We start from the raw sequence: 24,375 nt of genomic DNA on the forward strand, positions 1-24,375 counted from the left end.
AAGACAGTAACAGGTGCAAAGCCAAATCTATGCAAAAACATAGCATCAGAAAAACAAAGCTCTTCAGTATGGTTGGTGTGGGTTAGGAATGGGCCTTGTATACCATAGGAGAAAATTCACATTTCTTTCTATGTCTAGTAGGAGAAACAGCTGAAATGTTTTAAGGTGGGCAATAACATGACTAGTTTATGTTTTATGATGATTCCTCTCTCAGTGTTGTAGAAAGTGATTTGGATAAAGCAAAGCCTGAGTCAGTGAATGAAAGGAAAATGGCAATAACATGAAACAGCTAGCTCAGTGGCTCAGCTTTAACGATGCTCCCCCCTCCTCAAAATCTTTCAACTTCCAGTTTGCCTAGGGCATAACGCCCAGTCTGCATATTCCAGCCACTCCGTAAACAGGCCCAGCATCTTTCCAAGCTTATTCTGTACAAATGTATAGCCAAACTTTCAGCCTCACTGGATCACTTTCTGCTCCTGGGAAAAGGACCTGTGCTTTTCCAAGCATTATGGCTCTGTTCAAATCCTTCTATATCCTAGACCAGGGTTCTGCAAACAGCAGCCTGCAAGCCAAATTCGACCCAGTGCCTAGTTTTGTAAAAAGTGTTACTGAAAAATAGCCATGCCCATTCATGTACGTATTGTCTGCGGCTGCTTTTGCATTAAAACAGCAAGTTGAGTGTTGCAACAGAGATCTGATGGACTAAAGAGCTGAAAATATTTACTAACTGGTCCTTTACAGAAAATAATTTGTTGATTCCTAGCCTAAAATACCTTCATTCTCCCTTTACTATGCTATTGTAAGGTCGGTAACCTCTTTAAGACTTAGCCTAAATTTACATTTCTCCAAGAAAGGCTTTTCTATCAAAAGTGATCTCTTTGTCTTCTGAATTCCCTAAACAATGCTTCTGAGCAATTTCATAGCACTTAAACATACTGCCTGGTTTTGTATTTACTTTTCCATGTGTCTTTCTTCCATCTAGGGTATAAGCTTGAGCACAGAATTTTTTTACCTACTTATCCATGTCTCTATTAGTTCATCCATTTACCTAAAGATGGACTATAAGAGATTATATATAATAGATTATTATAATTATATACGCATATATACTGTTATGTGTGTAAACCCAAACTTTGAATTCTTGTCACATACTAATTACTCTGCCAAGTGCTTTTCAAAAGAAATTATATTTGATGCTCAAAACTGCCAAATGAAAGGAATACATATATGTATAATACTTTATAGACAGAGAAGACTTAGAAAGGCTAAGAAACTTTATGAATTTAAGTACTTGAATGAGATCAAAATTCATGTCCAAGGGAACGGTGTTCCAAAGTCCAGTTTCTAAACTATTACTAAATCACTGTATTCTAGCAGCCCACAGTGCAGTGCCTTATGACCATAGCAAATCTCAGGAAGAGGTAAAAAAGTTTCAAAAAATCAAATGGGGATATGTCAGCTTTACAAATGCAACAACAGTTGCTTTAGATTTTAGATAATAATGATCATTTTATGCCAGTAATTTGAAACAGTAATTTCTTGCGTCAGAAAAAAATTAACACCTTGCTGATTTGCATTGAACGAAATCATTGTAAACTGATTCTACATCGACAAAGCTGAGCAAGAGTTCCTTTTGGCCTTAGCAAGAGCTACAGTGTGCCTGCTCTCACCCACATCCCCCCAGGCTGTGTCTCACCTTCCATCTACTGTAGGATAATGGAAAAAGTGCATGTTGAAGTCATAAAGACAGAAGTTCAAAGTCTCCATGTACCATTTATAGATTTCATGTTTCTCTGTGCAACTAGATTAGCCTCCCTTAGACTCAGATTCCTCATCGATAAAAAATGTAGTACAAAACCAAACTGTTAGGATTCTTCTGAGGCTTAAATGAGAGCGTATATAAAATGCCTTGTAGTCTGCTGGGTGCACCCTAAGAACACAGTAAGATGCTCCAAAGTTGTAAAGAACAGCGTAGGTGTTTAGCTGTTAAGAAGGTAGCACAAGACTTGATCTAAGTTCATAACCTTAAAAGAAATTAATGTGGACCAGAGAAGCAGGACAGAGATGCATGAAAAGATGAGAAGTGAAACAAGACTCAAATAATACAAGTAGGGAAAACCTGGGCATGTGATCTCAGCAGTCCATCCATTTATGTTTCCCCTATGTTTCTTTTATCTCTTTCTTTTTGTAACTTACAAGAATAAATTTGATTGAAACTAGTATTATAGATATTGTGAGATATTAAAGAATATCTCATATTTAAAATACACTATTGATACTTTTATTCTTTAATTTTTAAAAATAATAAATATATTACCTACTTTTAAACAGACAATCTTATGTGCAATAGCATAAAATAAAGAATAAAAATTTATAGTACAGAGTTCCTCTATGGATTATTTAGTTCAACCTGGGCCAGAACTCACATCGTCTGCCTTTCAACACATTGTTCATTCTAATATACCATGGTCTTCTCACATACAAAGCATCCAAATCAAATTTACATACATTTTGCATCCTTCTTATTTTTATTTGTAAATGCTTAAGGGAACAAATATTTGAGTGAACACTGACCTTTGCTGTCATAAAGCTGTAAGAAAGCTTGTGGCATTATGAAGCACTTGTTCCAACCCCTATTAACTTATTTGGTCATTTCTACACCTACCGATAGAAGCAAAGTTTCCCAAAGTAAAATCACATAATTCTCATAATCCAGGTGTCTACAGACTTTCTCCAAAAGGTAAGGCAATATGATTATTTCATGAGTTCTGAATTTCTAACTTTGAGAAATCATTTACAAACCTTTGTTATGTTTATTTTGATAAAGGGAATAGATATCTTCTACTGTGTAAGCATAGTAATTACACTTTGTAAAGTCATTTCTGGTCCAGGAAATATAGTCAGTGCTGTTCTCACTCCTGATCGTGGCATGTGGGTGTGTCAAAGGGTGTTCAAATCTAAGTGATACCAAGTACTTTATCAATATTAATGTAATTTCTCAACCAAATTCCTTCTTTATCCTTTTTCTATTTAGCTCTCATTTTATAGAAACAGCTCCCAACGGTTCATTATGTCTCTAAAAGGGATTAAGATGCTGAAATGTTTGTTTTAAATGATGAACTTCATAGGAGAAATGTGCACTGCCTGCAATGCAAGGTTTTTCTTGCTGTTTCTAATAGGCACTTGCTGTTACTATGTTTTTATGGACACAAACCAAACTATAGAAACACCAGTTAGTTCCAACAAGGGCATTTCTTTGTTGGCATAAAGGAGAAAGCTTTGAAAAATGTCTATTGTCTCGCTACCCGGCAACTTAAAAAATTATGGACCACAGCCAGCTTCTGAACCTTCAAGCTTAGCTACTTCTTTCCTAGCTGACCTCTCAGGAATATATACAGGCAGCTTTTTTCTTCAGAAAGAAGAGAGAAGCTATTCTCAGTGGAAACTCCTCCCCGCTAACCAATCTGGTTAGCATCAAAATATCCATGAAGATGTCATACCTCTCCTTACAACAAGAAAGCAAAGCAGCATGGCCATATGAGGAATAGCAAATGAGAGAATTAGTAACTAGGAATGTCTCTGTATAAAGAATCAGTTCTTGAGTTGTTCTGGACAGTCAGTATGTGTCAAATACTTTGTTTGGTCTTTAAAGAAAAAGATCTTCCACTGACCTTTCTGGTATATTATGGTGCACAGCAGAAAAAATAATTTTTAGATTCATTTAACAGATGTTCATTTGTGATCCTGGCCACTGACCACAGTATTAGAGCAAGGCCCTGATTTACGCTCTCAGGCTGGTTTATTTAAAACACAATAGTCTTCTGGGTATATTCTGGGGACTTGCATGATTTAAGAAACCCACAAACCTTGTGAGGACCTGCTTGAGGTCATGGGATATTTTACAATAAAGATTGTTAATGTGATGTTCACATAAAATTTGAACTCGCCATATCCTTTCATTGTTGTGTGATCTTACTTGTAATGTTTTTCTTGACATTTCTGCCTCGGTCATTAAATTATAGTAAATAGATGTTGCAGCATTAAAACTGGAAGAAATATGCCCATGTCTGCTCTCTGCTTTAGTTATAGGATCATTGGTGGAAATTCTCAGTTCACCATCAACCCATCCACAGGACAAATCATCACCAGTGCATTGCTAGACAGGGAAACAAAAGAGAATTATACTTTAGTGGTTGTTGCGTGTGATGCTGGATCCCCAGAGCCTCTTTCCAGTTCCACCAGTGTGCTCGTCACGGTGACTGACGTCAACGACAACCCACCAAGGTTTCAGCATCACCCGTATGTCACACACATCCCGTCCCCTACTCTTCCAGGTAACCAAACCAACTCGGAGGTCTCATAGATAAATAAAAACTATACATTGGACACTTTCTATAATTACATGGCTTTATTTTTATGTGTATATTTCTGATATAGCCAAAGTTGACAAATCCTCTTGCCTAAATAAATTGAAGGAACATCGAATCTTGCAAATTAATTCTTTCTTCCAAGACCAATTGTATTTAAGGTTTTATAATTGCCACACCTTTCCTAGTGCTGTTTCTTAATTTTACTTGAATATTGTTAAAGATTAGAATAGATTTCACTTTGTAGTCAAGGAGGGTTCTGTCCTGAGATGTAATTTGTGTGTTCCTTGATAGGAGGGACATTATCTCTTTTTCCATGCCATATCCGAGCACCTGAAACATTATCTGGGAAGTTATAGGCCTTCAACTGTATTTCTTAGTAGAAAATGAATATTTTATTCAATGCTTCATAGATAGATAAGTTTTCAAAAGGTTTAATGAAGGAATCCTTCTAGTTAATTATTACTGTAAATATTTTACTCTAGTTTTGATGAGTGAAGTTTTTCTTCCATTAGTATGACTATGAAGCCGTTCATGAACCACTTTCATATTGACAATATGTATTTAGCTTTCTGCATCTCTTTTAAATTTAGTTTGGTTTTGTTTGTTTCTTTGCAAAGAATGGCCTACTCTCTTAGGCACTACACAAATCATCTGCCATTGGTAATTTTTGAAAAGAATTTTGAAACAGGAAAATATACAAATAAAGGCCACAATTAATTTTCCTTGCTTTAAGATATTTTTAATTAGAAAAACAAAAAAACGGATGCAGGATTTCTCCTCTAGTGATCTTTGATCTTCTATTCACTTGAGAAGGTCTAATTGATACCAATTGCAAGTATAAAATCCATAAATTATTGTGCCAAATTTCTATCAAAAGGAAATGTCAATAGTGAAGTCATAAATCCCTGATGACGGCCTTCAGCTGAAATAATGCTGACAGGCATGATTCTAATCACACCCAATGTGTGGTGATGCAATATAACATCTGTACAAAGTGAGTAAGGCTTAAGCATTTTTTTCCTCATTAGACATATTATAATTAATCAGAATCACTGGCCTTTTTTAAATTAGAGACTTTTCACTTGTGTCACAAACTCTTCTGTTACGGGTAGGAGTGCAGGTTTGGGAAAGGTTTCTGAATAAGTTCATCGAAAACACGTCCTTATGGCAGCTTTTCAGCGTTATCTCCTCTACAATCTGTCCAATTGGCCCTCATCCCAAGCATTGACTTTTGGAATCCAAATTGAGTCCATTCTTCCTCAGTTCTTAGTTCTTACTACTTTATCATTGTTTATATGTGTGTGTGTGTGTGTGTGTGTGTGTGCGCTTTATAATTGTTCATATATGTGTGTGTGTATAATTTATAATTGTTCTAATATATATATATGTATGCACGCATACATATATACACTTCATCTCCGTATGAGAATAGTTCACAGATAAGAGAATTTTGCTATAAAACAGTGGGTATAAGGAATCAACAGTAATTTTTTAAACATTTTATTTTTTTTGACATGATTACATAAAAGGTAATTCAATAATATTTTAAGACATAATAGGGCAATTATTTTTTTCCTCCATTGGGCATAAACATAGTTCTTAGCAGAACTCCTGTATTATCGTGTTTGTTGGAAGTTCTGTTATGTACAGATTTTTCTCCTAGGAACTATAATTCGGAAGGATTAGCCGTTGCCCTTCCCTGTGCTTCTCACAAAGGCATACTGAAAATTATTAAATTCACTAGACTGTATGGGTTTTAGGTAGATAATGGCAGGTCAGTTCCTGAAGACTATTGTTAGATTTGACTGGGGAACTTCAGAGACAATATAAGAGGTACTGTTCTCCACTAGTAATCATGGGGAAATAAAGTTATGTCAGGTAGCAATATAATGTTTTATATATAGTTTTAATATAGTGTTTTAACTTACTATCAAATGTTTTATTGGGGTTCCATGAGATTATAACTGCACACTCCCTCTTTTATAGGTTCCTTCGTCTTTGCGGTTACTGTCACAGATGCTGATTTTGGACCCAATTCTGAACTACATTATTCTCTTTCGGGTAGAAACTCTGAAAAATTTCACATTGACCCACTGAGAGGAGCTATTATGGCAGCCGGACCACTAAATGGCACTTCAGAAGTGACATTTTCTGTGCATGTAAAAGATGGTGGCTCATTTCCAAAGACAGATTCTACAACAGTGACTGTTCGATTTGTGAACAAAGCAGATTTCCCTAAAGTCAGAGCCAAAGAACAAACTTTCGTGTTTCCTGAAAACCAACCAGTAGGCACTCTTGTCACTACCATAACAGGGTCCTCCTTGAGAGGAGAACCTCTGTCCTATTATATTGCAAGTGGGAATCTTGGCAACACATTTCAGACTGATCAGTTATCAGGGCAGGTGTCCATTAGTCAACCTCTGGATTTTGAAAAGATACAAAAATATGTTGTATGGATAGAAGCCAGAGATGGAGGTTTCCCTCCTTTCTCCTCTTATGAGAAACTTGACATAACAGTATTAGATGTCAATGATAATTCCCCAGTTTTTAAGGAAGATCCATTTGTATCTGAAATACTGGAAAACCTTTCTCCTCGAAAAATACTTACTGTTTCTGCAGTGGACAAGGATAGTGGACCCAATGGACAGTTAGACTATGAAATTGTTAATGGCAACAGAGAACATAGTTTCAGTATCAATCATGCTACTGGTGAAATTAGAAGCATTCGACCTTTAGACCGGGAAAAAATATCTCAGTATGTGCTTACCATAAAGTCCTCAGACAAAGGCTCCCCTTCTCAGAGCACCTCAGTAAAAGTCATCATTAACATTTTAGATGAAAATGATAATGCCCCTAGGTTTTCGCAAATATTCAGTGCCCATGTTCCTGAAAATTCCCCATTAGGGTACACAGTTACACGTGTCACAACTTCTGATGAAGATATTGGTGTAAATGCAATTAGTAGATATTCTATAATGGGCACAAGTCTTCCCTTTACGATTAATCCCAGCACTGGGGATATTGTAATTAGTAGACCTTTAAATAGAGAAGACACAGACCGTTACAGAATCCGAGTTTCTGCCCATGATTCTGGGTGGACTGTAAGTACAGATGTCACAATATTTGTGACAGATGTCAATGACAATGCTCCAAGATTTAGCAGGCCATCCTATTACTTAGATTTTCCTGAACTTACTGAAATTGGCTCCAGAGTGACTCAGGTATCTGCAACAGACCCTGATGAGGGATCAAATGGACAAGTGTTTTATTTTATAAAATCTCAGTCAGAGTACTTCAGGATTAATGCCACCACAGGAGAGATTTTCAATAAACAGGTCTTAATATACCAGAACGTCAGTGGCTTCAGTAACGTGAACATCAACAGACATAGCTTTATAGTGACATCTTCAGATCGAGGTAATCCTGCATTACTTAGTGAGACAACAGTTACCATCAACACGGTGGACAGTAATGACAATCCACCACAATTTCTTAAAACTGCATATTTTACTCCAGTCACCAAACATGTTAAAATTGGTACAAAGTTAATCAAAGTTACTGCAGTAGATGAGAAAGATTTTGGATTGAATTCTGAAGTGGAGTATTTCATTTCGAATGAAAATCATTTGGGAAAATTTAAGTTAGACAATAATACAGGGTGGATTTCAGTAGCAGCTCCCCTGATATCTGACTTGAATCAAAACTTTTTGATCACTGTCACCGCAAAGGATAAGGGAAACCCTCCACTTTCATCCCAAGCAACTGTTCAAATAACTGTCACTGAGGAAAACTACCACACACCTGAATTCTCTCAAAGCCACATGAGTGCAACCATCCCTGAAAGCCATAGTATTGGGGCCACTGTCAGAACCGTTTCTGCAAGAGATAGAGACACGGCTATGAATGGCTTGATTAAGTACAGTATTTCCTCAGGAAATGAAGAAGGCATCTTTGCAATCAATTCCTCCACAGGTGTATTAACACTAGCCAAAGCTCTTGATTATGAGCTATGCCAGAAACACGAAATGACTATTAGTGCTACAGATGGAGGCTGGGTTGCAAGGACTGGTTACTGCAGTGTGACTGTAGATGTGATTGATGTGAATGACAATTCTCCAGTGTTCCTCCCTGATGAATATTTCCCCACTGTTTTGGAAAATGCCCCCAGTGGGACGACAGTTATCCATCTAAATGCAACGGATGCCGACTCTGGAACCAATGCTGTGACTGCATATACTATACAGTCATCTGACAGTGACCTCTTTGTCATTGACCCCAACACAGGAGTCATCACCACTCAAGGCTTCTTGGATTTTGAAACCAAGCAGAGCTACCACCTTACTGTGAAAGCTTTCAATGTCCCCGATGAAGAAAGGTGCAGTTTTGCCACTGTTAATATACAGTTAAAAGGGACAAATGAATATGTGCCTCGTTTTGTTTCCAAACTTTACTATTTTGAAATCTCAGAAGCAGCTCCTAAAGGTACTATTGTTGGAGAAGTGTTTGCCAGTGACCGTGATTTGGGCACTGATGGGGAAGTGCATTATTTGATTTTTGGTAACAGTAGAAAGAAGGGTTTCCAGATCAACAAGAAGACTGGACAAATTTATGTTTCTGGACTTCTTGATAGAGAAAAAGAAGAAAGGGTATCTTTGAAGGTACTGGCCAAGAATTTTGGCAGCATTAGGGGTGCAGACATCGATGAGGTCACTGTAAATGTCACTGTGCTTGATGCCAATGACCCACCTGTTTTTAGTCTAAACATCTACAGTGTTCAGATCAGTGAAGGGGTCCCAATGGGAACTCACGTGACCTTTGTCAGTGCCTTCGACTCAGACTCTGTTCCCAGCTGGAGTAGGTTTTCCTATTTTATTGGATCAGGGAATGAAAATGGTGCCTTTTCCATTAATCCACAGACAGGACAGATCACCGTTACTGCAGAATTAGATCGAGAAACCCTACCCATCTATAATCTCACGGTTTTAGCTGTGGATTCAGGGACCCCCTCAGCTACAGGAAGTGCCTCCTTATTAGTCACCCTGGAAGATATAAATGATAATGGGCCTATGCTGATCATCAGTGAGGGAGAAGTTATGGAAAACAAACGCCCAGGAACTCTGGTGATGACCCTTCAGTCCACGGATCCTGACCTCCCTCCAAATCAAGGCCCCTTTACCTATTACTTGCTAAGCACGGGTCCTGCCACCAGCTATTTTAGTCTGAACACTGCTGGAGTTCTGAGCACGACTAGAGAGATTGACAGAGAGCAAATTGCAGACTTCTATCTGTCTGTGGTCACTAGGGACTCCGGTGTTCCTCAGATGTCTTCCACAGGAACCGTGCATATCACAGTGATAGACCAAAATGACAACCCTTCACAGTCTCGGACAGTGGAGATATTTGTTAACTATTATGGCAACTTGTTTCCTGGTGGGATTTTAGGCTCCGTGAAGCCACAGGATCCCGATGTGTTAGACACCTTCCACTGCTCCCTGACTTCGGGGGTTACGAGCCTCTTCAGTATTCCAAGGGGCACTTGCAATCTGAGTTCCCAGCCACGGTCCACAGATGGCACATTTGATCTGACTGTCCTCAGCAATGATGGCGTCCACAGCACGGTCACGAGCAATATCCGAGTTTTCTTCACTGGATTTTCCAACACGACAGTGGATAACAGCATCCTACTGCGTCTCAGTGTACCAAGTGTAAAGGACTTCTTGACGAACCACTACCTTCATTTCTTACGCATTGCCAGTTCACAGCTGACTGGCCTTGGGACCGCTGTGCAACTGTATGGGGCCTATGAAGGGAACAATAGAACATTTCTTTTGGCAGCTGTGAAGCGAAACCATAATCAGTATGTGAATCCCAGTGGTGTAGCCACCTTCTTCGAAAGCATCAAAGAGATCCTCTTCCGGCAGAGTGGAGTGAAGGTAGAATCTGTGGATCACGACTCCTGTGCTCCTGGCCCATGTCAGAACGGAGGGAGCTGTGTAAGGAGACTGGCCGTGAGCTTCGAATTAAAGTGCCACGAGAGCCTTCCAGTCATCATCGTGGCAAATGAACCTTTGCAGCCTTTCTTATGCAAGTGTCTGCCAGGCTATACTGGCAGCTGGTGTGAAATAGACATAGACGAATGCCTTCCGTCCCCTTGCCACAATGGTGGGACCTGTCACAATTTAGTGGGAGGATTTTCATGCAGCTGCCCAGATGGCTTCACTGGCAGGGCCTGTGAGAGAGATATCAATGAGTGCCTGCCTAGTCCCTGCAAGAACAGTGCCGTCTGCCAGAACTTTCCAGGAGGCTTCAACTGTGTTTGCAAAACTGGATACACAGGTATGATGACAATGTTTGGCTTTTTTTTCCACCAAGACTTCAGCCATATGAAGTATAATAGAAAGTCATGAACTTTGTCATTTTCAAATGATTTTCCCTAAAGAATAGGCAGAATCACAGCAAATGCTTTAAGCATTTACTATTGGCCAGACACTGTTCTAAGCACTTTATCTGTATTTATTTCACTTACTTTTCACAAGAAACCTATGAGGTAGGGATAATAATTTTCCAGGTTTTACAGAGGAGGAAGATGATGTAGAGAGAAGTTGAGTTGGTTTTCTAAGGTGACTCAGTTGATTTGTTGTAGAGTTGGGATGTGAACTTACACAGTTCATTCCAGAGGTTAAGTTCTTGTCTTGTACAAGAGTAAAAAGAGCATATCTTCAAAAAAGTGTTCTAAAGTTAAAGGACATGGTACATTTAAAGTATAAGACCTGGACTATTTTATGTCCTAAATACAGTTATCAACTATTGTTGTTGGTTCCTTCATTTTATCATGATCATTTTTATGATTTCTTATCATAATTATCATTAGGATTATTGAAATTTGACCCACACTGTGAGGAGAATGAAGCAAGAGCTGTGATTTAGATTAAGATTAAAATTAAAATGCCTCGTTATTTGTAGTAGTCGGTTAGAAAACATAATAGGCTGATTTGTAAGGTAACTGAGCCACAATGTACCTTGACATTTTAGAAACAGAGTTAAACATATTGAGCAAATTTGTTTGACTAGTCTTTGGCATCCTAATAGGACATGATGTATGTTTATAAATATATCTCTTTTTCTATCCCTATCTATCTATCACCTATTTATTTATTAGCTGATCTGTAGTTAGTGCACCTTCAAATGTGTATAAATTTATGCTGTTGATCAGTTTGAGGAGAGACAATTTCTCTGCTGTAATTTGCACAGTATACATTTTTAGAGCATATATGTTACATTGGGTTGCCCTGTAGTGTTTATGAACACAAGTTAAAGTACAGTGAAATAGGTAAAACCAGGATATATTTTTAAAAATTTGGTAGATGTTTTGCAGAATACTATTTTAAAAGAAGTTTTTCAGAAAATGTATTTGGATATCATATTTTAAAATGATGCCCATCGTGTGTATACTTATAGTTTTATATTTGGAGAATTGAATTGCTTGATGATGATATAAAGCAAGTTTGAATAAGCCAAAGCAGATCTCATAAGTTTTGCCTTCTAACAAAATAATGTCTTTGAAATGTAAAGAAAAAAGGGGCAGCAAACATATGAATGAAAGAATCAAGGGATTTGACAGAACTTGATTTATCTATAGCTTTTGGGAAGTCACCTTAGCTTTCTGACCTTCAACTCCCCCATCTGTAAAATGGGAATAATCATACTTACTTATCTTTTAGGGTTGTTGTAATGAGTAAAAAGAATGCTTTTAAAACACCTAGCACAGAGCCCAGCTTTCAATAAGTAGCAATGCTGATTAGTAGCATTAGTAGTAGTGTTAGTATAATGGTAGATGTAGAGGTATGCCATAGGATTTCTATAAAGACAAGCCTCAGTGGCACAAGGTAAGTGTGAGTCTTACCAGAGTTGTACTTGTAGGATCATGAATAACAGGCTTACATATATGTTATGAGTTCAGGGTTTCTAGAAAACCTTCCTCACTTTTTCCCACCCTTCTCCCCCCACCAACCACACCCCCCGTTACTTCCTCTGTTGGAAATTCAACAATAAAGATGATTTATTTGTCCCATTTTAGTATAATACACTGATTCACACTTAGAGTGAGTTTATGCTTAGTTCTGGAATGAAGAAAGTGTGACTGCATTGGGTAGTAGGTGGGGAAGAGGGAAAGTGTGTTAGCAAGGCACCCTATGCTGATCTCAGCATAAATGTTACTTACTGCATGAAGGGACACACAACTAGCCCTTTCACTTCACTTCTCTGTAGTTTGTTTCTTTATTTGTTTCATTTTATTTAAACATACACCACATCCTTTTCTAAATGTAGTTGTTGAAACTTTTAAGCATACTCTTCTTTCATCATGAAATATTAATAACATTTATAGAATGACTATTTAAAACACTGCTTAAAGCTCTTTGCATCACAGACATTGTTATTCACTTAGTTATTTATTCTGTTCTTCTCACAAATCTATTAAATGAATATTTTTATCATTCCCATTTAAAAACAAAACAGTTTGGATCTTAGAGATATTCGAGATGAGATAACTTGCCTCCAGCATGGCATAGAAAGTGATCTGAGTTTTGACTAAAAGCTTTACTCCGGAGCCTCTGCTCTTTATATGCCTGTCACGTCTCATCACACTTTGATCTGCACTTGCTAGAGAGTATTGCTAGTGGGCCTGTGATATCTTCTAAGAATTTTTTTTTCCATTATTCTACTTAAACCGCACAAAAAGCCTATGAGACAGGTGTTGGAATCCTCATACTGGATAAGAGTGAAGGTCAGGAAAATTCACCCATAACCTCAGCAATAAAGACATTGCGGGTATTTCCAGAAACCACTGCTGATCATCACTGCAGTTCTGCAGTGAGTGATTCCCAGGAGAACAGTCCCTGCTTTGCTTCAGATATCATTCAACTCTCACCCACTGGCAGAAGCTAAACCTGAGTCCTGCTGGAAGGGAGTCTGAAAAAGTGATAGTTTCCAACTTCCAGTCCCTGAAATACAGAAGGATGGAATGGAGCTGGGCGTCAACAGAGAATATCTGACATAGAAAAATCCTCCTACTGCTCCTATTTTATGTTGTAGGAAGCTGAGCCTACACTCTGGTGACTCTAGGCCCAGAGCTGCCAAAAACGAGATCATAACCTCTTTCTCTAAGGGACATCATTTGAAGTAATGTATTAATTTTACATGCGGTCCCTCCTCAGAGCTCACTTTAGACCCTGTTTGCATAATTGGAGATAATCCAATTGATCAGGAATGATATAAGCAAACATATAACTGAATACTTCATATAAATCTTACATTTTAAAATTAATGTTATTCTTTGTTTCCAAATTCTATATTCAAAGTCCATCCAGTAAAACTAGCAGATAATTAAATTCTGATAGTATTATTTCTTTGTTTTGTTTTGCAGAAAACAGTATATGAAAAACCATGCTGACAAATTGTTGACCCACACACTAAATTATGAATGCATTGTTTAAATGTCTGTAAATGTTTAATGTTCTTTGGAAAGGTAATCTCTCAAGTATCATTTTGAGTTACTTTTTTCCAGCTAGTCTTTACCAGGTAACCTGACTCAGGAAGGTGGAGCTAATGCACCAAAACATCTTAAAGAACCAATCAGAACTAATAAGTCATAAAACAAAATTCATACTTAAGCACAAGTGTGCCTCACAGAATGAATTTTTAACTATTCATTCTGTCTAGATTTTACTTCTGTTAACATTAAGTATTAGTGCCTTAGTGAAGCCTTCTTCAAAGTCTATATGTATTATATTCAGATTTTTTTGGATCATCAGAATTATTTCAAAGCACCTATATTTTATACTCTGTTTACTATTGTGGACTTTCACTGCATTTTTTTTCAGTGATTTTTAAAGTCAGTGGCATTGCAAATTGGAGCTGTGAGAGATTATAAACTTTCTGATTAAAATAATTCTCAGCTGCTGCCCCCCCATCACACACACACACACACACACACACACACACACACACACACACTACTGAATATTTCATGTGAAACTAGAGATTGTGCTACAGATTAGAAGAGTGTTTATGAATTGATGCAAGTTGAGAGACTTTATCCTAAGAGCACCCCACAGAGAGTGGTTAAATATTAGCTCAACAGAGAATCTTTGTGGAGAACATCCTGTAAGGATGCAAGTAGAAAAATGAAAACTATGGAATGATTACAACAAAAAGATATGAAGAGATATAGTTATTATCATATTGCTACCATATTCCTGATATATTTATTTTTTTAAGTTTATTTTCAAGTTTGTGGCTATAGGGTCACATAATAAATATGGAATAAGAATATTTTTTATTTAATGACTTTAGAGAAAACTAACTTGTTTGTATAAGTTGTATTTTGGGTGGGTTTTTCTTAGTTACTAGAAAAAGAACCAAAAAGAAACTGAGAAAAGAAATACTGAGACTTCATTTTCTGTTATAATCACTTCATGTTTCACTGTTAAGAACATTTTCCTATAATTTAATTTTATATTAATAGCACTAAATGAAGCTTTGATTAGCTATATGTAGAGTATATTAGAAAAGATGAATAAATTTTAATATAGTCTAGAATATGTGAAAAATTAATGTCTAGATTTTCACGGAGTTTAATAGTATAAGAAATTGCATCAACTGTCAATATGTCCCGGTAAATTGAAAGAAAATATCTTCCATATTATTCATGCCTCAGAAGTTCAGGGAACCCTGGAGGAAAACATCAGCCTAATAACTACAAATCTAATATTTCTTTTCCTATACAAAAGAAAATTTCTTGCATTTAATAGAACACTAATTAGAAAGCACAATTATATTCAGTAACCACACAGCATTTGTCTTCCTGCTCCCAGGTTTTCTGTTTGCAGTACACCCTGCATTAAATCCTTCATAGTTATGAATGGTGTTATAAAGGGCAGCATGTATATGGAACTTATTTCTAAATCTTGGTCTCTCATAACAGAATTAGTTCATAGCACCTTTAACCTTTCCTGTTCACTTTCACACATCTGGATGCATTTTAGGTGTGGTATTTGTAGTAACGCCAGGAGTGTATTCCCACAAGGAGAAGTTTTCCTGTGCTCTCTAGTAAGTCCCAGTATTTCAGGGGAGGATGAGATTTGTCCATTCATCACTTTTATGTCACTTGACAGTATAAAAAGACCCGTAAAGTTATTTACAGTTTGTGCATAGTAATTTTACCAAGAAACTTGGCAAACATTTGCTTTCACGAAGATGGGAGTTGTAACTAAGAGTCATTCTTTTAAAATCACAGCAGTCATATATTAATGTTATCAATGATCATGTGATCAGGAAACCAAAGAATATAAACAAATTTTATTTCCAAGAGTGGAATTACACAGTTTGCCTCAAATGATACATTAACTTATTAAAGCATTAATAACAGGTTCTAGTAGCTTAAAAGCTTCTTATTTCTGTGGAAAATAAGCGTGTATTTGTAAGCTTATTGTAGATATTATGTGTATCATTATATATAATCATTTGTAGTCTCATTGAGATCGTATTTGTGTGTGTTTTAAAATACGAAGGCCGTTTTTTTTTCTTTTTGGTTTTATTACTAACAACTCTCATTTAAGCATAATATTTTTGCTTTGTTTCCATGTGAAAAAACATAATGCTAATTGATAAGGATATTTAGATGAGCTATCTTCATAGTGACTTTCATTTACATAGCATGCAAAAAACAGCTACTTTCTATTAAAACAATAAAAAAGCCTATAAGCATAAACATTCAGAATACATAGCGTATATGTATTATGGAATTATATTTGCTAATAAAATAATCAATTTAGATATAAAGTGTACTTTGTTAGTTCCACATGGTCTTCCTTCTCCTCTGTGTATAAACACAAGACATGTAAAAGTATTACTTGTGGTGATCTAACATATATATGATCTAAGCTATTAAATTGAAGCCTACACAGACTATGGGATATCAGAAATCATCATATCCCCATAGGGTGGCTGAATTTAACAGGGAAGAATAAATTTAGCACAATTATACCTAACTTAACATTAAAATGTGCTATTGCAATAAGTGAAACTTGAATATACATCCTTGTCGAAAAGATCATAGATGATCACATCAGATTCGATTTATGTTCAACACTTCATCACACCTTGTGCCCCAGAACATGAAGACACATGCTAAATTTCTCCTGTAAGTTTAAACTGTAATCTTGAAAAGTCTGGATTTACCTTGGCCTCCTATTATGCATTCACTTTCATCTTCACCAGTTCCCATTCTCCATGTGCTAGGAGCTTACACTTCCGAAAGCATATCTCCTTCTATCTATAATAAATAATGTATATCAACACCATTAATTGATGAATGTCAAAGCAATGGGATCACTTTATTCCTCTAAACAGCTGCTCTGACAGTTAACATATCTCAATAGAAAAAGGCTCCTTGAGTTCAGGAGACATAAATGCCTTTCTCTGTGCAAGCCCTATCAGCATACTTCCAAGCCTCAAGGCACTGACAAATATTGTTAATTGACTTGCAGCATTAATTAAGTTAATGATGCAAAATTTTGTTTCTCGGTGCTCCAACACATCAGATTGTTTGTACCAGAAGCATGTTAGAGTAATTCAAACTGCTGCATTCTCTGATAATCATTATGCCATTTAACATAGATGTGTGCAGAACAATACAGAATTTGTTGCTGACTTCTAATTGGGTAATAGAGCATAAACTTTCCAAACCCTAGAAATATGCATTTAAAGGCTTTTTGATTCTAAGTAAAATTATGACATCTTTCTCTCACGTGTAAGAAAAAATGTTCTTTTAATAATAACTTAAATTGCAACATTGAGTTTTCAAACTGTATCTTGGAATCTAGTATGGCAACCTCTTTGAAATTTACTAATTATAAAATAAAAATATTACTCAATAAATGGAGTACTCAAACTAAAGTTTTGAATGGTAAATAATTTACATACTCTAACAACAAGTAATACTATTTTACCCAAACTCAACAAAAAGTTCATTTGCATAACCCCAAGAAAATTCATTTCTTAAATTTTTGGCAAATATGAAGATAAAACTCTGGCTTAAAATAAAATGTCAAATGAAAGGTTGAATTTTCTTTCTCCTTAAAAGACGTTCATTCTCAAACTAATATTTTCTCAGTTTGTAGCTGCTTCTATATATGTAGTCACTGTATGTTTTAACACATGAGTAAGTCATATTTATTTTTGGGTTTCTTTCCACCTCTTGCTTTGGACTAACTGAAATAGCTCATAGTTTGTATTTGAATTAAATTCAGATGTCCGTGTTATTTATCTTATTTTGTAAGGGGTAAATAAAATAACCATTTTATGTAATTATTTTTTAAAAACCCTAAATTTCTTTGTTGTTATTGCTGTAGAAACCAAGATTCAAGGTGGTCTTTTCCAACAAGATTCAAAAAAGTAGAGAGTTGAGATTTACAGGATCAATGACTTGGGTTTTTATAGTCATACATTGTTCTTGGAGAGCACATAGGTCCAAATACTTGAGTAAGTGTACATGACCACACCTGCTAAACTGTTTAGCCTTTGTTCCCCATTTCCAGTCTTCAAGAAGTGAAGTTTGTGATTTTGTAACCTACGTATATGTGTTCACAACATGAAGGTTATACTGACCATACCTGTAAAGAATATTAGTCTATATTCTTAATACATGCTACTTTTAACAAAACTCTAAAAGAAATTTTCAAAAAAGGAAAGGAAAAGAAGAAAATAAAACCTTACTTAGTACAACGGCACATGTGAAAATTACGCATAATCTTACAGTGGAAAAAATGGAAGGACTGGGATGTGACTCTCCTGATACTAGGTAAATAATCAATAGTATAGTCAATAGGTCTTATTTCATTCTCTATTGAGCGGTATTAGCATTGTATTAAGGGAAAAAAAGTACACTTCTCTAGAATAATCTGTCACAAATCCAGTTAGAAAACACCCAGAGAAGAGAGTTCTCCCATGGCGTAGCATCTCTCTGGTGTGATAGTTTGTATGGGCTTAGAATAAATTTGTCCTGCCTGTTTCTCTAGTATGACTCATTGCTAAAGTACTTAAAACTTAATTTCTGTGCTTCTAGATTGTTAACTTGTTTATTTTCATTATTTCCCCTTAGAACAGAAAGGTATTCTGAAATTGTACTGTTTTGCCTTGTAAGGAGATTCCCAATTTTATTTATAAAGGAAAAAATTTTGTGTGTATGACTGTTAGCAGTGTCATGAGATCTGACTCACACTTATAATTTCAAACCAACCAGCAAGTGTGGCTACAAAATCAAGCCACAAAAGAAGAAATGAATTAAACAAAAACTTTGACTGTGTTTCAAGCATAGTTATTATGATGAAATGGATTATCTATGCACAACAGGGTCTAGTTGTGCATATTAAAACTTACGCCCTTTCATGAGACATTGAATAAAGGCATTAGTGCAGTCATGCTGGGAAGTAGGTAATAGCTTTACAGAAATAAACTCTCCCTCCTGTCAATGAATGGAAATTAAGAACTCTAAGAAATGTCTTAATTTCTTAGGAAATTAAGAAATATCATTATTTCCTCAAATTAGAAAACTAAAAACTATGCTAACAAATGTTAAATGATTACAATATTTATTATAGAACAGTGATATTAGAACAAATTTACATTTGCATAAAAAACCACACAGCATCACAACGATAACAAAACACAGATGGGACTGGCCTCATACCCTAAGTTTTGCCTACTAGGTGGTTAATTATTCAATTATAGCTGTCTGAAACCTGGATATGGGAGCAGAGTTACAGTGGTCTATACCATAGTTTTATAATTTCTTTGGCAAGAGATTACCCTCCAAAGGCTTCTTCTCCACCATCTGTGAAATATGTTTCCTGTTGTGTGGATCAGTTTCCCCCACTAAAGTGGAGACACCATGTAAAGACACTTGTCTGCTTTTTAACTGTCAGACCTTCATCTTCTAGCATGCCTGGCCCATAATAGGCACTCAGTCAATATTAACAGATTCAATTAACAAGACGATGTATGAGAAGTCTTTATACACTGAAATATATGCTTGCTAGGCATTATTGGTTTAGAAGAAAGACAGAGCATACATAATCTATAGTCAAGAATAAATTTTCATAAATATTTGAAAATGTGTTTGACATGTCTTTTTATTTCTTACTCTGTTTTACAACAGGTAAGTCAAAGTTAAGGAATATTTCTTGAGAGTGAAAGGATTGTAATTTGGCAAATAAGCTAAATGAGATTCATTATTACCTTTGAGAAATCTAAGTTAAGGATATTTCGATGGTGAAATTTATACTGCAGAAGTTTCAACTCTCCAGTTATAATACATGAAAAACTTGGCATCGACAAGAGAAAATAAATTCAGTGAAAACATTTAAATATGCTCACCATTTGTGATTTCCCTGAAAACAGTAATTCCTTCCAAGATGATTGTGTAAATTACTTCCTAAATATTATAATGCACATCTTTACAATAGGACAACTGAATAAGACTTTGAACTCAGATATAATATTCCTATGTCCTCATGTCAAGTAAAATGTTCTTGTATTTCTTTTCTCCAAAGATAGGCTCTCTCAGGATAGACTATTACATATGGTCATGCAGTAATGGTGTTAATATATTTATGTAAGGATTTTTTTAATGAGTTTGATGCTTTTCAGGGAAAATCTGTGAATCTCCAGTCAATTACTGTGAATGCAACCCCTGCTTTAATGGTGGTTCCTGTCAAAGTGGTGTGGAGTCATACTACTGCCATTGTCCATTTGGTGAGTAAAACTTAGTGGTTGATATAAAATATCAATCTATTTTGGTGCACAGTTTAGCAATTTTGTTTCATCTTGTCTTGGAGTGACTAAGAAAATGTTAGTCGTTTTACACAGGAGGTTTTAGCAAAATAAAATCTCAAAGGTTTAATATTTTCTAAGTTAATTATGGAAATTCCATTGAATATATTGTTTTGATCATTACTAGAAAATAATCAACCAAAGATTATTAAATTTGATGTTGTCTCCTCAGGACATTTCCTCTCAAAAACTTGTGTATGCCTTCTTTTTAGCCTAGAACCTATCTAATGAAAAATCCTTTAAGAACTATTTGACATCACTTTCTACTAAAATCTTTAAGACTAGTCAAAACGTTTTTCTTTTGTTTTGCTTTTGCTTCTTTACTTTTGTTTTTTGCATTAATTCAACCACTTCAGTTAGAATGATTTGGTAACGACATGCAGTTTTCATATAGGCTTTGTAGATAGGGTCGTGTAACTAATCAAAATTCAGAATGATGTGTTCTGTTAAGGAAGAAAATTGTTAAAAGAATTTTTTCATATGCATGCATATTTATTCATCATAGTGGAATGAATTAAAGGATTCCTTCCAGGTCTCACCCAAATGTTACCCTACATTGGGACAGCCAAGAACTATGAGAATAGCTTTGCAGGAAGCTTTTATTTTAACTTGGTTTGTTTCATAGGTTGGTGATTATTCCATTTATTTAAAAGCTGCTTTACTCCACAATAAAGTATTCTTCTCCAGAGGCCCTGCAGTAGTTAGAGACTCTGTCTTTCTCCATAGGCAAGAGAGGAGAAGGATTTTTTTCTAGTCTTTCCTTGAATATATTTATTACAGTGCTACATGGACCTGAAAAGTGAATCTCAATGTGTAGTAGAGAATAGAACTTAAAAAGAATTTCAGGTTTCTAGTAACCAGTAAATGTAATTCATTTATTCATGAATTAATTAATGAATTGATAAATTAATGAATTTATTAATGAATTAATTAATGAATTGATGAATTAATTAATGAATTAATTAATGAATTCATTAATTCATTTTCAAGTAATTCTATGACTATCTAGTTCTAAAGTACAATATCAAAAGAATGATAAAGAAAAACAGAATATAAAAATATCTAATTGTGAACCTTGTATTTTAGCAATGGTTCTGAGGCCCAGAAATTGAGGGCTTTGTCTACAGTCAAACAGTGAAAACAAAGCAAAACAACCTCAGAATGATATATTGACTAAAACACAATTTTATTTTCAGTCCAGGATGATATTCACAGTACCTCTCTTTTTAAAAATTTCTTCAGATTCTCACTAATAATACCCTTGAAGCAGTAAAAGTTAGATCAAGGTCGAAATAACCACAATGTTAGATCTCCTAAAACATCTTTCTTTCAATTATCTCTGTTTTTTTTAACTTTTTATTTTATATTGGAGTATAGTTGATTAACAATGTGGTGTTAGTTTCAGATGTACAGCAAAGTGATTCAGTTATACATATACACGTATCTACTCTTTTCTCAAATTCCTTTCCCATTTAGGTTGTTACATAATATTGAGCAGAGTTCCCTGTGCTATACAGTAGGTCCTTGGTTATCCATTTTAAATAAAGGGTGCTGCTTTTGACCAATAACCACAATCAAATTTCATGGTTTTAATGTGTTTTGGAAGGAAAGATAAGGGGATTGGAGTGGAAAGTGGAAAAATTATTTTCAAGGTGACTGAACCAAAAGTTTTTACATTTTTAGAGATTCTTTTGCATTCCATTTGTACATATGAGGATTTAAGATAGATAGTTGATAACAAATAAGAGCAAATGGTTGCATCATTGTAGCTGATACAACAGTGATTGCCTGTTGGGTGGATGTGTTTTGGTGTCCAAATAAACCTTCTCCTCACCATACCAGAGATCCTCAGGGGTAGGGGACTAGCACAATAACGTAAATTAAAATAGAGACAGATCACATGTAGCCGGTGGAGCGCACTTACCCCCATATTCTTTCCAGTGACAAAGGCAAAAAAACATTATTTAAACTTAGACATTGTTAGTTGGGAACAGAAGCCTTAAAAAGAAAACCAAACAGAACAAAAAACCTTGATACAATACAGATTTGAGAAAAGAGAGAATTAAAAGGAAAAAGTATTGTCCTTTACAAATTGAATGTGGGTGAAACATACAAAAAAATGGCAGATGGAATGCCTCAGGCAAATAGCTGGAGGTAGTTACACATGCATCCTATAACAGAACATCTTAACTATAATTTTGAAGTTGGAAAAACCTTTACACCATTTCCCTTCTCATCAGTGAAAGATTTGCTGTTTTGGACTAATTTTTTTTTTAATATTTAGACTTTTTTAGCTTACATTTTATAAAAAAACATAAAGTACTTAAGACTTTATAAAGAAGAACCTATATAGCTATAACTTTATATATATGTATAACTTCATACACACACACACAATATTTCTTATTAAAGTAATTTAAATAATTTTTTTTACCTTTATGTAGATTTATTTCATGGCATTCTATTTGGAAGGCAGTTTTGAAATTAAAATTTCAAAAAATTTTAAATTACTTTTAAATAATTTAAAATTATTTCAAAGACAAAAATTTACATTTCTCTAGAAACAATAACAAAAACCCTTAGAAAGATAATATATTCTATAAAAATATTATCATTTTTGAAAGTACAGTGTCAATTTAAATAAAATGTAGAACATATTTCCAGTATATACTTTCTACATATATTTATATTCAAATTTTAAATATATTTTCATAGATTTATTAAAATTTAATCATAAGAGACCTAAGGGAACACACAGTAAAAATTTCTCTCTAATAATGTGTTTCATTTGTATGCTTTATTTTTCCTTTCTATTTAACTTTGATTACTCTTTCTGCATATATAAATAATATATATAATAAAATATATGTTTAATATAAACTTGAAAAATTATTATATATAAATATGTTTTATATAAAATATAAATACTCTACGATAGATATATTTATGATATATAAACATATGCCGTATATAATATATATGACATATAATACATATAATTCCTATAATTTCTTTATCTTTTTGTTAACTTTAGTTAATGATTAAAAATAAATCATATAGATTTCCTACTCATTTATAATGAATATTATCTGAGCCTTTACAGAAAAAGGAAAGATAAATGACACAAGGAAATTCTAGGCCATTTTAATTTGAAGAACATTTAGATATAAAATGTGGTGTAGTCAAAACAACTAGACAATCAGTAGATCTGGCCTCAAATTTTGGCTCTATCTCCCATGGTTCTATGACATTGGACAAGTTTTAAGTATTTTGTAAAATGATGACATTGGTTTATTCTAGCAGAACAATTCCCTGCATCTATATTTAATGCATTTACATGAGATGTCCAGCCAAAATGAAGGAATGAAACCTTTGCAAGTTAATAAGAATTATGATGTGTTGGCATGGGTTAATTTTGTGACCATTTGCTACAGGCTACTAATATTTGTGGGAAAAGAATTTTGGCATAGAATTGTAACATCAGTAAAACTCACTTTTCAGGTTTGAAAAAGAACCAGCACAAACAAGTGGGAGTGCTAGATTTCAGAAAAACAGAAAGCAATTTCAAAGTAGCTGCTGTAAATCATACCCAAAGATGGTATAAAACAAGAAACAGAAAAACTTGAGACAGTTATTTTTTTCGCTAAAGGCAGTGTATTCCTTTCCTTAATTTTGTGACTTGAAAATACCCCAAGCACAGGGACTGATTTTTTTTGGTCAAAACAAAATTTATCGTCCTTAATTGAATTAAAATTGTTTTCAGGAATTGTTTATTATGAAGGAAATAACTTGGTTGAAAATTACAGCATATTAAACTTTAAAAAGATTGACAAACTCACTTTGAAAGTTTTTCAGAAAAGAAACCACTTCAGACCTACTCCATTCTACTAATTCTAATTTTTTAAAATGAGTCATAGTTAGATATGTTTCCATATTAGCCAAAGAAAAATAATTACACCAGTTTATCATTTCTTATATGCTTTAGAGATCATCATTTTTTTTTCTATTTCAAATAAATTTAGACAGTATTCTTTGGAGAGTAATATAAAGTTGTTAAAAACGTGACATTATTGTAATTTAAAAATATTTTAATCAAAGTCATTTAATAAAACTT

The 24,375-nt window shown here is 34.7% G+C and overlaps 1 protein-coding gene across 1 annotated transcript in view; it reads left to right on the forward strand.

Moving 5' to 3' along the window:
* Window positions 1-24,375, forward strand: part of FAT4 (FAT atypical cadherin 4) — a 172,929-nt gene that overhangs the window by 125,023 nt on the left and 23,531 nt on the right. Inside the window, exons 9-11 of the mRNA XM_007446249.1 lie at window positions 4,090-4,334; window positions 6,357-10,706; window positions 20,079-20,183. Of these exons, the coding sequence (XP_007446311.1) occupies window positions 4,090-4,334; window positions 6,357-10,706; window positions 20,079-20,183 (4,700 nt within the window). The remainder of the gene's footprint in view (window positions 1-4,089; window positions 4,335-6,356; window positions 10,707-20,078; window positions 20,184-24,375) is intronic.

The sequence above is a fragment of the Lipotes vexillifer genome, unplaced genomic scaffold, assembly GCF_000442215.2.
Source record: "Lipotes vexillifer unplaced genomic scaffold, Lipotes_vexillifer_v1.1 scaffold159, whole genome shotgun sequence".
Lineage (NCBI taxonomy): Eukaryota > Metazoa > Chordata > Mammalia > Artiodactyla > Lipotidae > Lipotes > Lipotes vexillifer.